This window comes from Bos grunniens, chromosome 20 (genome assembly GCF_055505025.1).
Source record: "Bos grunniens cultivar Pamir isolate PY7600 chromosome 20, Bosgru_T2T1.0, whole genome shotgun sequence".
In the NCBI taxonomy this organism is placed as follows: Eukaryota; Metazoa; Chordata; class Mammalia; order Artiodactyla; family Bovidae; genus Bos; species Bos grunniens.
Window position 1 is genome coordinate 57,532,507 of NC_141184.1, and position 17,572 is coordinate 57,550,078.

The window sequence follows — 17,572 nt, forward strand, 5'->3', positions numbered from 1 at the left end:
AAGGAAGCTGCTCAAGTTGAACAAGGATAAGAGCTTTGACAGTAACAGGAAGACACAGAGGAGAGGATAAACTCATGAGGTGTGTAGAAAGTAGAAATAAAAGGATTTGTTGACAGATTGGATAGACTAGAGAGAGAAAGAGAAGAGAGTAAGGACCACTCCCGGGATTCCCATTTGGACTGTGAAATGAAAGTGGGACATGCAGGAAACAGGATTGTTGGAGAGGACAGGAAGCTTGATTTGGGATATATTCACTCAGAGGTGCCTGAGGGGCAGAGACGTGGAGTCCTTAATAGGAGATAGGGAATATGAGTTGGAACCCCAGGACAGAGGCAGAGGCCACAGGTTAAGTGATTTCCACAGATAACCAGTGGAAATCACGAGAATAATTAGGAGAGGCAATGGAAACCTCAAGAGTGGATGACATTACTCAGAGAGACTTGTTGATTGTAAGAAAGAATGCTATGAAACCCCAAACTTTAGGGTTGGGCAGTAAGAGAGTCCTGACAAAGGTGACAGAAGACGCAGCAGGATCTGAGGGGACAGTGAGACAGAAACTCTGGAAGAGATGGCAAAAGGCTAAACATCACAGAAGAAAATTAAAAGGGAATAAAAAAGAAGGCAACAAATTCTGGCCACCAAGGGGCCATGGTGATCTGTAAGAACCCCTCAGGACAGGAATCGGCAGAGAATGCAGAGCACATGGCCTTGAGTAATGAGTTGTAAAGGCAGGAAAAGGAGGCCAGGAATGAAAGGAAAAGAGAGATACAGGACAGTAGATTGAGGAAATAGCAAACAAGGAAAATTATTTCAGACCTGAGGAAACATGAGTGTACAGGTTTCAACCAAGGAGAGGCTGTCAAGGGAGACGAATTATGAAGATATGAAAAAGGAAGGTGTCAACTGACAGAGCCAGTCCCAGAACCAATGAGTGGGTTGATTGTGATTACCTCTCCTCCCTGGCAACCTCAACACCATACTAGTTCTTCCCCGGGCTGGCAGAGAGTTTTCACACCACTGTGCCACCGCTGTGGTATGAAATCTCTTAATCTGTGGCCTCATGTTGTTCTATCAGCTAGAAATGACTTGCCCACTTGCCCTGCTTTCTCTGTCTTACATTTGCACTCACCCTTCTGACCCAGAGCAAATTCTGCCCTCCTCTGAGAATCCCGCCTGATTTCCTCTGCAATTCCCAGTCCTACAAAACAGATGAACCTGCTGGATACTTTTATCACAGACTTTATTTGTACTGCCATCATCATTTTCCTCTCTGTTTCCCCCAGTAGAATGTGAGCTCCTGAGGGCAGGGATTTTGTCATAATGTGCTTTGTATCTTAATTGCCCAGCCTGTTATCTGATTGACAGGGGCAGGGAACTGTAATTGCATACTCACTTTGGAGGGTGCTTCAATCCTAGCAAACTCTGTTACACATGTAAGAAGATCTTCCTCTTACAAAGGAGGAAGCTAAAATTCAGAAACTCTAAGCAAGTTGCTGAAGGTCACATTATCAAAAGTAGTAAGTGGCGGGGTGGGGGGGTGCTTTCCTGGTGGCTCAGTAGTAAAGACTCTGACTGCCAGTGCAGGAGACACGGGTTCGATCCCTGATTCAGGAAGATCCCACAGGCCGCAGAACTAAGCCCATGTGCCACAACTTTCGAGCTTGTGCTCTAGAGCCCGGGAGCCACAACTACTGGAGCCTGTATGCCCTAGAGCCTACGCTCCACAAGAGAAGTCGCGGCAAGGAGAAGCCCATGCACCGCAACAGAGTAGCCCCTGCTCACCACAACCAGAGAAAAGGCTGCATAGCAATGAAGACCCAGCCCAGCCAATAATAAACACATAGAATCTTTTAAAAAAGACTTCTTGTTTAAAAAATACTTAAAATAACAGTAACAATGCAGTGGTAGCAAATACAGATCATGTTACTCCACCAGGCACTGCTTTGGGTCCCAACGGAAAAAAAAGATACAAAATTCGATTGATTCGGCTCTTACAGTTTCATGCCTTTTAGCCTCAACGAGCCCCACAATTGCATCTAATCAATCCTTTTATGCTTTTCAGAGCATCTCCTTAACACGATCCCTGCATATTTGACCAATACACTCTTCTTCCTCTCATTGAATAGCCATCCTCCTACCACTTCATTACTCTCAGCACATAATTACGGACCCAAGCTCAAAGGTAACCTCTTCCCCAAGCCTGTGTGTACTCAATTCTGCAATTTAACCTCACAAGGTGCAGTTAATTGTGGGATCTAAGTCACATGCATATAGCCAATCTCTTCAGAAGACCGAGAGAAACAGGTATGTTTGGTTATCTTTCTATACCTTGTGATAGAGGACCCCTGGAAGGGAGAGTGAATGGCTGTTGAACGTGCTAATCTTCAGTTTCTTCCCTGTATGGACTGCTTCCCTCTCAAATTGAGCATATCCCAAATTAAAACAACATCTTCCGATAAGTCAGATTTCCAATCCGCTCATACTTTTGTGAGATTTTCTGATTTCACACAGAATTTCTGTCAACCCAAACAAAAAAATTAAGTCAACTCTTTTCTCTTTATCAGTTGTGTCCAGTCTTTTACAAAGACTCAGTGTTTCCTTTGAGAGGAATTGCTCGTGGACACACACTTTCTGCTCCATCCCTCATGGCCCTATCCTTTCAAGGGTCTCAATGCCCCAGTGTAAGACTGCCGCCCTTGACTCCTAGCCTGTGTACATGCCGCCAAGCTCAATCTCTTCCAAACATCTTTTGTAAAGTCAGGCATCCTTCTGAAGCATGGCTTTCATGATCTCAACTTCTGGTCAAAAATGAATTATTAACACAGGAGAAAAAAACATGTGATGTTTGATTAACAATTCCTAATGCTTGGATATGTATGAAAGACATACATATACATACATACATACAAGGAAAACTAAAACCGAGATTGTCAATCTAAAGTTTGCAAATTTCTAAAGTATGCAAGGATGATCTACTACTTACCAACTGAATTGAGAAATTCTATAGAAGGTAACAAGGGCTTCCCTGGTGGCTCAGTGGTAAAGAATCCTCCTGACAATGCAGGAGATGCGGATTTGATCCCTGGGTCAGAAAGATCCCCTGGAGAAGGAAATGGCAACCCACTCCAGTATTCCTGCCTGGGAAATCCCATGGACAGAGGTGCCTGGTGGGCTACAGTCCATGAGTTGCAAAAGAGTTGGACACGACTGAGTGACTAAAAAACAACAAAAAATAGAAGGTGACAAATTTTTGCCACTTAAAATTGAACAAACCACAGTCTGAAAGAAGGCAAAGACATGTTTCTTTCCCACTTCCTGCATGACATTCTGGAATGTACTTTAGAAAATCAGGCAGCTGTCACTGTACTGCTTTTTGGAATAGCACATTACATTCCCCTTGTATCCTCAAAACTATCCTAAGTGTATCCCCTACTATGTCCTTCTAGGTCTACTGCTCCCAGCCTACAAGGTGGGATATAGAATAATGGCTGTGGTGAACATGCCTCCCATGATCCAAAGTGCTTCAGACCAGATGGAGGCAGAGACAACCCTACTATTGGTGTGGCAGAAACTTCTCATTGCCACCGCCCCCCTGCCCCTGCCCCCAAATCAATTCTTTCTTCTTCTCTGGTAAGAATCTATACCCGGATGATGTCTTCCAAGAAAGGAACCATCACCTACTCTTCACCTAGGTATCCCCATGAATGAAGTTCTCACCAGTGGCCTTTAAGACAAAGGTGCTCATGCATCTTTAAGAGATAACTGGTGTATTCTCTTTACCCCTTATTCTTCATCCCCTTTCCCACAAAACTTCCCAGATGGCAACAGTGGTCAAGAATTTGCCTGTCAGTGCAGGAGATACAAAAGACATGGGTTCAATCTCTAGGTCGGGAAGATCCCCTAGAGAAGGAAATGGCAACCCACTCCAGTATTCTTGCCTGGAAAAATCCCATGGACAGAGGAGCTTGGTGGGCTACAGTCCATGGGGTTTCAGAGTCAGACATGACTGAGTACACACACACACATTTGTGCAAAATAAAATTGAAAAGCTAAAAATTGAAGGTTGGGCAATGATTTCTTAAGCAAATGCAGACACCAAATCCAGGCATGACAATATTAATTTCAAACAATGGAAAGTTAAAGAAAAAGACATTAGAAAGGACATGGAATATCATATTCCTTTATAAAGATCAATGATTGGGATCTGCTACTAAGTAACAAAGCATCAAAATACATAAGATAGAAACAATTAAAAATTACGAGGACTTCCCTGGTGATCCAGTGGTTGGAGTCTGCCTGCCAATGCAGGGGACATGGGTTCAATCCCTGGTCTGGGCAGATTCCACATATGTCGGGGCAACTAACCCAAAGCACCACAACTAATGAATCCTGAGAGCCCTAGAGTCCATGTTCTGCAACAAGAGAAGCCACTGCAATGAGAAACCCGAGTGCCTCAAGTAGAGAGTACCTCCCTCTTACCAAAGGAAAGCCTGCACACCACAATGAAAACCTAGCCAAGTCTAATAAAATTCAATAAAATATTATAAGAAGTCAACAGACATAAAACTAGAGTGACCTTTTTGATAAGTCAGGTAGACTAAAAATAAATGCAATGAATTCTGGAATTAAAGAATTACATTAAAAATTAAACCATTAAAACTCTAGGTGAAAAATTAGCTGATCTGAGAACAGGTAAATCTAAAAACAATGGAAGAAACAACAGAAGACAGAAATGAAAGATTCGTCTATGTAATTTTAAAATACGTAATCCAAAAACAATGGCAAATGACATACTAGAAAAAGTTATAACAGGTACAACAGACAAAAGGTAATATTCTGAATTTATGAAAGTCTCATAAATAAACTGGAGAAGGCAATGGCAACCCACTCCAGTGTTCTTGCCTGGAGAATCCCAGGGACAGCGGAGCCTGGTGGGCTGCCGTCTATGGGGTCACACAGAGTCAGACACGACTGACGTGACTTAGCAGCATAAATAAATATCAGAAATACTAACATTCTATGCTAGTTCTGTCTAATTGTTCTAAATCTGCACTGTCCAATAGGGTAGCCACTAACCACAAGAAGACTTGAAACAAGGCTAGTGTCAGTGTTAAAATGATAATATTTGGGGTATATTCAGCTAAATAAATTCTATTATTAAAATAACTTTTCATTAAAATTATTTTACCTGTTTCTTTTTACTTGTTTAATGTTGATACTAGAATATTTTAAATTACATACATGGCTCACGTTAGGTCTTTATTGAAAAGGGCTGTTTTAGAATAATGATTAAGAAAACAAAGAAAAAACTCACAAAAGAACAAATACAAATGACCAATAAATTAGGAAAAAATTGTTTGTACCTCACTCATAATCAAGAAATACAAACTGAAACAAGATACCATTTTTTCTTTGAAATTGACAAAGTTAAAAAAAAAAAAAAAAGGACCTCATTGTTGGCAAAGTTTCCATAAAATGAAAGGCCCATAAAATGGAAACTCTCATACAGTGCTGATGAGAGTATAAATGAATTCAACCTTTCTTGAAAGCCATTTGGCAATATGAATCAAGAATCTTAAAAACACTTATACTCTTTGACCTAATGTCTCTGTTTCTAGGAATTCAGCCTAAATAAATAATTTTTAATGCAATTAAAGCTTTTGTATAAGGATATCCATCACAGTGCTATTTCTAATAGTGAAAAGTTGGAAACAAATAGACAACAACAGAGAAGCTGTTAGGTATATCATGGTTCTACCTTATTATCCATATTCTATAGCCTTAAAAATTAAAAAAAAAAAATCTAGTGATGAGGAAAATGTTCACAACAAATTGAAAAAAGCAGGACTTATTTTACAGTATAACCATAAAGAATACTGTATCTATGTACATATCATGCATAAAAACAGTATTTCATAACTTTAATATCTTAATTTCCTAGTTTATAACACCTTTCACAAAGTTAGGATCAAAGTTAGATAATGCAAAAAAGGCTCTAAGTGGGTATCTCTGGGTAGTAGAATTATTTTATTTTCATCTTTATACTTTCCTGGGTTTTTTCCTCCAAAATATTCATGAGTATGTACTATTTTAAAAACAAGAAGAGAACAATCGCTTTTATGAAAGTATCTAGGCCACATCAATCCCCACCCTCTCTCAGGTTGCAAGCCCTCTATGAACCAGAGCCCTTTTCCTTTCCAAATTCATTTCCCATGGCTGCCATTAGTCATGTCAGAGTTCCCTCCATGCCATGTCTGTCCTCGCCTCCCTTTCCCTAATGCGGTCTGACTTCCCACTGAGCACATGCAGCTCAGAACATTCACAAACCCTCTCATTTATCCCACCAAACAATCCTGAAAGGTGGTTATTATTATCTGCACTGTAAAGAGAGAAGGGGGAGAGGAAATGGTGTTTTTTTCACTAACCTACAATTTCACCCACCCTTACCTTCTGCACAACTGTTTTTCACCTCCACTCGCTGAGTGACAAGGAGCAAGTTACTTAACTTCCATACGGCTGGCTTCTCACGTGCAAAAGAGGGCGACAATGGTACCACCACCACGGAGCTGCTGTGAGGACGATGGGATCCCACTACTCAGTTCTCTTAGCCCACTGCCTGGCCTGCTCCTACCATTACTGACCCTTTTCAGTTGGACCCCAACAAGACACCTCCTGCCGGGTATCTCAGGCCAGCGAGAACTAGTCCGGTGCAGACGCAAAGAAAACCTTTCTTATATCAGGGAATGGACAGCCAGAAGCTCGGGCTCTAGAGCACAAGCTCATCCCACGGGTTGTGGGCCCGGCTGCCTTATAGGGATCTCGCCAGAGGGGGCGGAGTTCTCGCGAGGCTGGCACAAGTGCGGGGCTCAGCTTCTAGAGAGCCGGGCTGAGCACTCCCCTGCACACTGCCTGCTGCCACCGCCGCCATCTTTACTTGAGCGTTGTGCTCAGCGCTTCGGCACAGGCCTGGCCAGAACTGAGTTATAGGAAACAGCTATCTGCCACCAGAAACTCTGGTCTAAAGGGCTGGGTGCGAGGCCTCTGCATGTGGCCTCCTGTGAGCAAGTGAAACCAGACTCAGCACAAAGGATTTTTTTTTTAAGTTTAGACCTTATTTCATTACTCAGATTCCTTTTTATATTTCCCAGGAATTGTTAATAGGCTTTGCCGGTGACAATGCCAGCTCAAGTCCCTCCTCGCCTTCCAACTCTCTCCAGCTCCTAAGACCGATGCCTTTCTTTGCCTTCTCTACTCTTCCTTAACACAGGGCTTGGTGGTTCTGTGTGTTAGCTGTGATTCCTCAACTGCACCACAAGCTCCCACCAGGGAGCGGCAGAGCCCTCTCCCCCCCACACAAACCCCCCCCCCACACCACCTCCACACACACACATTGAGTGCTGTGGAACATTCTAGACTCCAACGTCTAATTGCTTGAAAAATATTTAATTGCTTGAAAAGTCAGTAGGATTATTTCACATGTCAGCCCTTGGGCAAACTGAAAATTTCATACAGGGTGAGCAACCAGTCACATGGATTTAATAGACTTCTCCCAGAACATTCTTACAAGCCAAACACTGAGGAGAGGCCCATCCACTTTACTCAAGCAAACCTAAAGCACCTGCATATTGCCACGGGCTGGATACATCCATTGCGTTAATTAGCAGGGACTCCCCAGGGAAGTTCAGGTGGTGCTAGTGGTAAATAACCCACCTGACAGTGCAGAAGACCTAAGAGACTCCAGTTTGATCCCTGGGTCAGGAAGATCCGCTGCAGGAGAAAATGGCAACCCACTCCGGTATTCTTGCCTGGAGAATCCCATGGACAGAGGAGCTACAGTCCATAGGGTTGCAAAGAGTCAGACGTTCCTGAAGCGAACTTAGCACACACAAGTTAGCCAGTTTTCTAGCTAACTAATTTCCTCTCCTTCCCATCCTGACCCAAAACATATGCTGGATCTCAGCGAGATACGGCCTCTCCACAAAGAAGCTCACATAAGGGATTCCTTCAGATGAGCCACCCCGGTCCCTGGGTCAGCGCATGCTCAGCCCATCACCCACAATGCCTCTGGCTGAGGACTCAGATCCAAGATCAGGATGAGTCTGATACGATACCAACTTATTAACCATCCAAGGAAAAAACAAACAAACAAAAAAACTGCTTTGCTTAGTACACACTTTTAACTAAGGTAGTACTGATAAGAGACAGTTACTGAGATGAAAAGAGGAGTTAGTTTAGGGGAAGCAAAAAACTTAGATACCCAGAGTATTTCATCTTCAAATAGATGCAACAAATATTTTCTGAGCGTCTGTTTGGTGCCAGGCACAGTCTGGGACACTAGGCACACAGCAGCATTACTGTTGCTAAACTCCCACAAACTACCCTGCTCCTTGCCACCCGCCCACCCCTCACCACACCCCACGATGATTCAGAACCCTACATTTATCCACAAGCCTGCCTCCCTTGACAGCTTGGTGAAGAGTGATGTGGACACAGAAGGAAACCAATAAATATTTGTTGAAGGAATGAATTGGCAAGGAATCCAAGTCTTTGGTTTCCCCACGCCTTCAGCACAGGACACACACAGTGAGAAACATCCCCTGGGCCCCTTGGGAGGTAGGATCCTGCAAAGCTGCTCACAGCATCACCTGAAGTGGGGAGGACGGAATTCTTTACTGAAGGAGCCGCACACACAGGCACCAGGGGGCAGAGTGAGCAGTACTTTTGGAGTTGGCCGGGAGCTGGTGCCTTTTCAAGAGAGTCCTCCTGGAGCTGTCTGAGACCTCCCAGTAGAACAACAACATATTTTCTGTGCTTCTCGGCACATTCATGTTTCTAGTCGAAGTACAGTATCTCTGAAATCCAGCGTGTGATGTCCGGGTCAGGATGGGAAGTGGAGGAAGGCAGTGAGCTGCAAAGTTGGGATTCCTCAGGAAATGTGGATAGTTCATCCTACCCTTTTGGTTGGGGAGGCTGAAGGAACAGTCACTGCTGCTGGAAGACTGTGTAACACAACTCCACTGTCTGAGGCGCCTTCCCCTCAGTGTCTGAATGGCCAGCCCCATGAAGCTGACAGTAATCCAATAACTGGGAGGCATTCTTAGTTTTATGTCCCAAGAAGAATGTGTAACATTTAGAGGACAGTAAACCCCAGACCCACAGTGTTCCATTAGACTCTTCCTTACTAGGCAGTAGGCACCACTTGGGCACACTAAGCCTAGCATTATCAAGAAATAATTGAGAAATACAAACTGAAAGAATTCTGCTACAAATGGTATTTATTACTTCAAAAGAGAGAACTGTTTTCCCTTTTATGGCATCGAAGATATCCATTTTTTGAAAATGTTTTCCTAGCACATTACAAATTACTTCAGAGTTGGGAAATGCTCCTTGCTAGGAAGAGGCTGTGTGCTCTGAGGATTGGTTCTGACTCCTGATTGAAAATATTGTTTATTTGGGCAACTACATTCTTCAGTCAGTAAGGCCTGGGGAGTTTACTATTAATCCCAAATGTAAACCCCAGTTAGAGTTGCTGCTTACAAAAGCTGATTACTATTTAACTCTCATGTTCACAGCACATCTTGCAAATGCCTCCAATAAATGAGAAACCAGTACTTATAAGCAACGCTGACTGAGGTGACCTAAATTACTGCTCCTTCGATCTTTTCTCCTACCTCGACTCTCTCCATTGACTGTCCCAGAAAACACCTGAAGGTTTAGCCCAAAAATGAACTTGCACGAATCTGGGGGAGGCGGGGCGGGTGGTGGTGGGGTGAGGACAGAGGGGAGGACAGGAAGTTGTGCCTGACGGCTGGCCTGGTGATTGCATGCTCCCTTCCTGTTTTAAAGAATTGCTATCTGGACAGGAATTGAACCAGAAGAACCATAGATACACATGGAGTTAGCATTGCTAGATTTAGCAAAACAGACAAAAACTATTGTATGTGACATATACAATATAGGCCCTGTTGATCTGAGGTTCAACTTGAACTGGGCATCCTCACAACCCTCCACTGAACAGATAACCCAGACTTGCAGGAGACAGGGGCCGTAGAAGGATGAGGCCCTCAAAATCCCTAAGAGAAAGGTTCTCAAGATTTCTAGGGTAGCTACAAGTACCCAAAGTGGAGAGTCTAAGACTCCTAGAGGGCAAGGGCTAGTCCATCCCATGAGCCTGGCATCCCTGGTCCCCCTGGTTCCCCTGGCCAGCAGTGGGCAGTGGGAGAGGAATCAAAGAAAAGGAGATAGCCAGCAGGGTATGCCCTTTCCTCTTCCTGCAAGCTCCTCTCACACGTGTTCTTTTTCCTCCTCTCCCCTTCGACTCTCCTCGTCCTCGCCCCAGTATCCCCTAAAGCCAAACAAATCCTGAAAATCAAAAAGTAAAAAAAAAAAAAAAAAACACCTTTTTTTCCACTGTGGTTTTCACGTAGATTTTCAACCTACGACATGCAGACATGATTGAAGCAATTAACCCTGAGGTGCGAGAGACGCTTCACTAGGATTTGCAGCCACCAGTCAGGAGGCGAGACAGGTGTGGGAGGGGCAGTGGGGCCACAAAAGAGGGCGCCCCCAGTCGCCATCCCCGGGGGCTCGCGGATGGCTCCTGCAGCCGCTGCTGTTTATCAAGCTGTTCACAGGAAGGGCTTCACAAAATAAAATAAAAATCAACTTTCCAGTCACAGCCCTGACAAGTCCCAGGATGGCCAGCTCCCGGCTCCCACACACGCACCCTTTGTGCCCTCTCTGGCTTTCAATTCCAACTCCCCATCACATGGGGGTCCCCACCTGCTTCCCCACGAAGCTGCTCTTCCTCTTGTAACAAGAACGTCCATCTCGGGTTTTATTTCCTCCCGAGAAGCCTGAGGAAGCCTCAGGTGGGTTTCCATGTCAACCTTCACTGAAATCCAAACATTTGACTTTCTCAAAGGCAGTTTAACCTCTGCCACCACATCCTTAGAGGGGCAGAGGATTTTTTCCCAAGGCTTGAAAAAAAAAAAAAAAAAGACTAGAGCTTTCAAAAGACTCAGGCTTCTGGGGGATTCTAGTCACAGAGTGATAACACATCTTGAAACAGGATATTTATAATTTGTTTGGTTTCACATTTATCCTCCCAAAGCTAAACAGTAATGGCTGAGAGCTATGAAAACACTTAGGTAACAAGAGGGGCCAGAGCAGAGATAAAAAGGATAATTGGAAACAGAGAAGCTGCTTCAAGTCGCACCTTCTTGAAGGCTCATAGCTCGGCAGGCTGGAAAGCTCAGGGCAGGCCACAGCATCCTTCCATTCTGGGCATTCCTTAGCCTCCCCTCTTCCAAGGTTTACTTATGCAAGCTTAGCTGCAATTTTCCATAGATCCTTGGCCTGGTCCCAGGCCACCTTCCCAGGGAAGAAGCCCGCAGGGATGGGAGCTTGGGGGAGAACAAACACAGGTTCCAAGCTCTGGAACAGGCCACCTGGAAATGAAAGAGAACCTGTCGAGATAAGGGATTTACCCAGGCCAGGGTGCGCTGTGGGAAGCGAGCAGGGCAGGAGCAGTACAGCCTCACATGCCCAACCATCAGATGACGAAACTGGGAGGTAATAAATGGGTCTAGTGAGGCCACACGTGGAATAGTATGTTCCTCACGGCCTCACAGGGAAGAGGCACACACTGACTTGGCTGCCATTCAGAGAAGAGCAATTAGGATGATTAAGAGGCCAGAGGGAGTGACTTAGGGGGAGAGATTAAAAGAATTAAACATGTATACCTTGGCTAAGCTCAAAGCAGAGGGAATGTGGAAACTCTATAAGCATCCTCAGAACATAAACATGAGGAGAACATGGAATTGTTTCACATAGTCCCTGAGGGATGTAACTGGAAGTAATAGGATGGAGGAAAAGAAAACTGAACTACCTGTTGGAGAAAGCTTCTGAATAGGTCCAGATCAACTCTGACACTCAAGAAGTGTCAGTCACACCGAATGTTCTTGAAAAAAAGTCAACAAGGGGAGGAACAACGTGATAGGAGAGAAATAAGTGCATGTAACAGGGGCTGGTCTGACAGAGAGGCTGTGAAAGGGAAAAAATAATAACACAAGACAATTTCTTTTAGGGCATAGTCAAAATCTTTGGAGGTTCCCTACTAACTAGAATTGATTATTGGATGTCTTAGCTTGGCATTCAAGGCCCTCTCCCACTGGCCTGAACGCACCCTCCTAAAATGACTTCTCATCAGTTCTCAACGTTAAGCATATCTCCTGAAGGTTCCTGCTGCGTTTCCTCCTTTGTTTATGAAATCGCCCAACCTGGAATTCCTCCCCCGACTCCCATTGTCCAGCTATTGAAATCTTACTCAGTATTTAGAATCTACTTAAACCCTGCTTCCTCTGGCTACCCTGATCGATCCCAGTGCTCTTCCCTCTCCCTCTTTCCCAGATCCCATTTTGGCAGCTGTGACAAACTCCTTGCTTTGTCAGCTAATAGGTTCATGTAATACTGGAGACATCATGAACTGGAATGTGTATCTTCTCTCTCATCCTTTGCCACCAGCTTTTTGATCCTTCTTTGACAGCTCTTCCCTCCATGGTGAACCAGAATTCACATAACACTAGGGTCCTGTCCTGCTTTCCTCCTTCCTACCACTCCAGGAAAAAACTCTCTCTTTTTTCTGACTTTCAGATGCGGGTGCTCCCCGGAACTCCTTCTCAGCCACTTCTTTTCTCGCTCTGCATTCTCCCTGGAAGATCACTTCCAACCTTGGGGCTGCAAGGACTCTCTCAACACTAATAATTCACAAGTCTGTGTCCAGCTCAGTTGCTTCTCCTGCGCACCAGGCTTCTTATTGGATATCTCAAGTTGGAGGTTCCATGTGCTCTTCAACATGCCCCAGGTACAGATCTGAACTCAACGTCTTCTACTTCAAACCTGCTTCTACTCTTTTTAAGAGAATGCCCCCAACTAGAAATCTCCCTATCACCCCAAATGAAAACTCCCAAGTGCCCTCCTAGGCTCATTTCCTGCCCCTCCTCCACAATCAATCAATCATCTCAATCAGTCATCAAGTTCAGTTTATTCTGCCATGCCTTTGTGTCTGCCCAGGACTGCCCCAAACTCCGCTTTACTTATCTGGTGATAGTACTTACCTCCTTAACCACTGATGAGAGCACATCCCTTAGACACAGTACTTCTCCCGTTGCATCCAGAGATGAACCCAGGTGTAAGCATATGATCCAAGCCTGGCCAATAACAGGTTTTCCTGGGCCCCTACATTTTGAAGCTGTTCTGAATCACAGAGAGCAGGACTCCTTGGTTTCATCAGACACTGCAAAGACATGATTCCAGAGCCACCAACAGGTCATGTAACCAGGCCTGAAAGAGTGAACAGCTAACTTCCAGAGATAAGAATAAAAATAGAAAGAGATGGCAGGATGCCATTCCCCAAACCAGCTGTGGCAGGGCCAGCGGCTTCCTTGCATTTCCATGATTTGGTTACAGGAGCCAAAAAATTCCCCACCTTTAACAGAGCTTCTTAGAGGTCATTTCTGTCTCTTTGAGAGTTCCTATTAATATTAAAAAAAAAATCAAATCTGGCATAATTCTTCTCATTCTGTGCGTATCACCATCAGTCTCACCCAGGCCACTAAAAGCCTTCCCACTGAATTTTACAAATAGTTTCACTCCTTTCTGTGTCACTCTTTCAGTGCAGCCACCATGAATTTTCTAGAACTCAAGCCTGATCAAGACACTCCTGACTTAAAAGTCTAAATTCCTTGTCAAGGCTTACCAGGCCCTGTGCCCCCTTGCTCTTGCTTACTTCTGTCACATGCTATGTACCCTGATGTAGAATCCATTCTGCTTGAATTGCTCTTCTTCTCCTAATATTGACTCATCCTTAAAGTCAAAGTGTAAAATGCCACTTTGTCAGAGAGACTCTAAACTCTAAACTGGATTTTGTGTTAGTCCCTCAGTCGTGTCCGACTCTCTGCGACCCCAGGCTCCTATGTCCATGGGATTCTCCAGGCAAGAATACTGAAGTGGGTTGCCATTCCCTTATCCAGGGGTTCTTCTCAACCCAGGAACTGAACCCAAGTCTCTGCATTGGCAGGTTCTTTATCGTCTAAGCTACCTGGGAAGCTCTAAGGAGCCACTCCATGTTCAAGGTCAGGAGGGGCGGCGATGAGGAGATACCCCTCATCCAAGGTAAGGAGCGGTGGCTGCGCTTTGCTGGAGCAGCCGTGAAGAGATACCCCACGTCCAAGGTAAGAGAAACCCAAGTAAGACGGTAGGTGTTGCAAGAAGGCATCAGAGGGCAGACACGCTGAAACCATATTCACAGAAAACTAGCCAATCTAATCACACTAGGACCACAGCCTTGTCTAACTCAATGAAACTAAGTCATGCTGTGTGGGACCACCCAAGATGGGCGGGTCATGGTGGAGAGGTCTGACAGAATGTGGTCCACTGGAGAAGGGAATGGCAAACCACTTCAGTATTCTTGCCTTGAGAACCCCATGAACAGTATGAAAAGGCAAAATGATAGGATACCGAAAGAGGAACTCCCCAGGTCGGTAGGTGCCCAATATGCTACTGGAGGTCAGTGGAGAAATAACTCCAGAAACAATGAAGGGATGGAGCCAAAGCAAAAAGAATACCCAGTTGTGGATGTGACTGGTGACAGAAGCAAGGTCCGATGCTGTAAAGAGCAATATTGCATAGGAATCTGTAATGTCAGGTCCATGAATCAAGGCAAATTGGAAGTGGTCAAACAAGAGATGGCAAGAGTGAATGTAGACATTCTAGGAATCAGCGAACTAAAATGGACTGGAATGGGTGAATTTAACTCAGATGACCATTATATCTACTACTGTGGGCAGGAATCCCTTAGAAGATATGGAGTAGCCATCATGGTCAACAAAAAAGTCTGAAATGCAGTACTTGGATGCAATCTCAAAAAGGACAGAATGATCTCTGTTCATTTCCAAGGCAAACCATTCAATATCACAGTAATCCGAGTCTATGCCCCAACCAGTAACACTGAAGAAGCTGAGGTTGAACGGTTCTATGAAGACCTACAAGACATTTTAGAACTAACACCCAAAAAAGATGTCCTTTTCATTATAGGGGACTGGAATGCAAAAGTAGGAAGTCAAGAAACACCTGGAGTAACAGGCAAATTTGGCCTTGGAATACGGAATGAAGCAGAGCAAAGGCTAATAGAGTTTTGCCAAGAGAACGCACTGGTCATAGCAAACACCCTCTTCCAACAACACAAGAGAAGACTCTACACATGGGCATCACCAGATGGTCAACACCGAAATGAGATTGATTATATTCTTTGCAGCCAAAGATGGAGAAGCTGTATATAGTCAACAAAAACAAGACTGGGAGCTGACTGTGGCTCAGATCATGAGCTCCTTATTGCCAAATTCAGACTTAAATTGAAGAAAGTAGGGAAAACCACTAGACCATTAAGTCAGTTCAGTTCAGTTCAGTTGCTCAGTCGTGTCCGACTCTTTACGACCCCATGAATCGCAGCACGCCAGGCCTCCCTGTCCATCACCAACTCCCGGAGTTCACCCAGACTCATGTCCATCGAGTCACTGATGCCATCCAGCCATCTCATCCTCTGTCGTCCCCTTCTCCTCCTGCCCCCAATCCCTCCCAGCATCAGAGTCTTTTCCAATGAGTCAACTCTTCGCATAAGGGGCCAAAGTACTGGAGTTTCAGCTTTAGCATCATTCCTTCCAAAGAAATCCCAGGGCTGATCTCCTTCAGAATGGACTGGTTGGATCTCCTTGCAGTCCAAGGGACCCTCAAGAGTCTTCTCCAACATTACAGTTCAAAAGCATCAATTCTTCGGCACTCAGCTTTCTTCACAGTCCAACTCTCACATCCATACATGACCACTGGAAAAACCATAGCCTTGACTAGACGGACCTTTGTTGGCAAAGTAATGTCTCTGCTTTTGAATAGACCATTCAGGTATGACCTAAATCAAATCCCTTATGATTATACAGTGGAAGTGAGAAATAGATTAAGGGACTAGATCTGATAGAGTGCCTGATGAACTATGGAATGAGGTTCTTGACATTGTACAGGAGACAGGGATCAAGACCATCCCCATGGAAAAGAAATGCAAAAAAGCAAAATGGCTGTCTTGGGAGGCCTTACAAATAGCTGAGAAAAGAAGAGAAGTGAAAAGCAGAGGAGAAAAGGAAAGATATAAGCATCTGAATGCAGAGTTCCAAAGAACAGCAAGAAGAGATAAGAAAGCCTTCCTCAGCGATCAATGCAAAGAAATAGAGGAAAACAACAGAACGGGAAAGACTACGGATCTCTTCGAGAAAATTAGAGATACCAAGGGAACATTTCATGCAAAGATGGGCACAATAAAGGACAGAAATGGTATGGACCTAACAGAAGCAGAAGATATTAAGAAGAGATGGCAAGAATACACAGAAGAACTGTGCAAAAAAGATCTTCATGCCCAAGATAATCACGATGGTGTTATCACTGACCTAGAGCCAGACATCCTGGAATGTGAAGTCAAGTGGGCCTTAGAAAGCATCACTACGAACAAAGCTAGTGGAGGTGATGGAATTCCAGTTGAGCTATTTCAAATCCTGAAAGACGATGCTGTGAAAGTGCTGCACTCAATATGCCAGCAAATTTGGAAAACTCAGCAGTGGCCACAGGACTGGAAAAGGTCAGTTTTCATTCCAATCCCAAAGAAAGGCAATGCCAAAGAATGCTCAAACTATCACACAATTGCACTCATCTCACATGCTAGTAAAGTAATGCTCAAAATTCTCCAAGCCAGGCTTCAGCAATACATGAACCGTGAACTTCCAGATGTTCAAGTTGGTTTTAGAAAAGGCAGAGGAACCAGAGATCAAATTGCCAACATCTGCTGGATCATCGAAAAAGCAAAAGAGTTCCAGAAAAACATCTATTTCTGCTTTATTGACTATGCCAAAGCCTTTGACTGTGTGGATCACAATACACTGTGAAAAATTCTAAAAGAGATGGGAATATCAGACCACCTGACCTGCCTCTTGAGAAACCTATATGCAGGTCAGGAAGCAACAGTTAGAACTGGACATGGAACAACAGACTGATTCCAAATAGGAAAAGGAATACATCAAGGCTGTATATTGTCACCCTGCTTATTTAACTTATATGCAGAGTACATCATGAGAAACGCTGGCCTGGAAGAAGCACAAGCTGGAATCAAGATTGCCGGGAGAAATATCAGTAACCTCACATATGCAGATGACACCACCCTTATGGCAGAAAGTGAAGAGGAACTAAAAAGCCTCTTGATGAGAGTGAAAGAGAAGAGTGAAAAAGTTGGCTTAAAGCTCAACATTCAGAAAACGAAGATCATGGCATCTGGTGTCATCACCACATGGGAAATAGATGGGGAAACAATGGAAACAGTGTCAGACTTTATTTTGGGGGGCTCCAGAATCACTGCAGATGGTGATTGCAGCCATGAAATTAAAAGATACTTACTCCTTGGAAGCAAAGTTATGACCAACCTAGATAGCATATTGAAAAGCAGAGACATTACTTTGCCAACAAAGGTCTGTCTAGT

The 17,572-nt window shown here is 44.3% G+C and overlaps 1 protein-coding gene across 32 annotated transcripts in view; it reads right to left on the minus strand.

Moving 5' to 3' along the window:
* LOC147350446 (uncharacterized) overlaps positions 1-13,331 on the minus strand; it is a 114,512-nt gene extending 101,181 nt beyond the window's left edge. For 16 of the 32 annotated variants that reach the window (XR_015148875.1, XR_015148879.1, XR_015148876.1 and 13 more), the window contains exon 1: positions 6,448-6,801. Coding sequence is in view for 1 of the 32 variants with exons in the window: in XM_086361944.1 (XP_086218070.1) it covers positions 13,119-13,144 (26 nt within the window). In the remaining 31 variants the exon portion in view is untranslated. Of the gene's footprint in view, positions 1-2,328; positions 2,517-6,447; positions 6,832-7,710; positions 8,067-13,118 lie in introns of those variants that run through there. The other 16 variants (XR_015148869.1, XR_015148870.1, XR_015148874.1 and 13 more) reach the window with 10 other exon arrangements.
* Between the last annotated feature and the right edge of the window lie 4,241 nt (positions 13,332-17,572).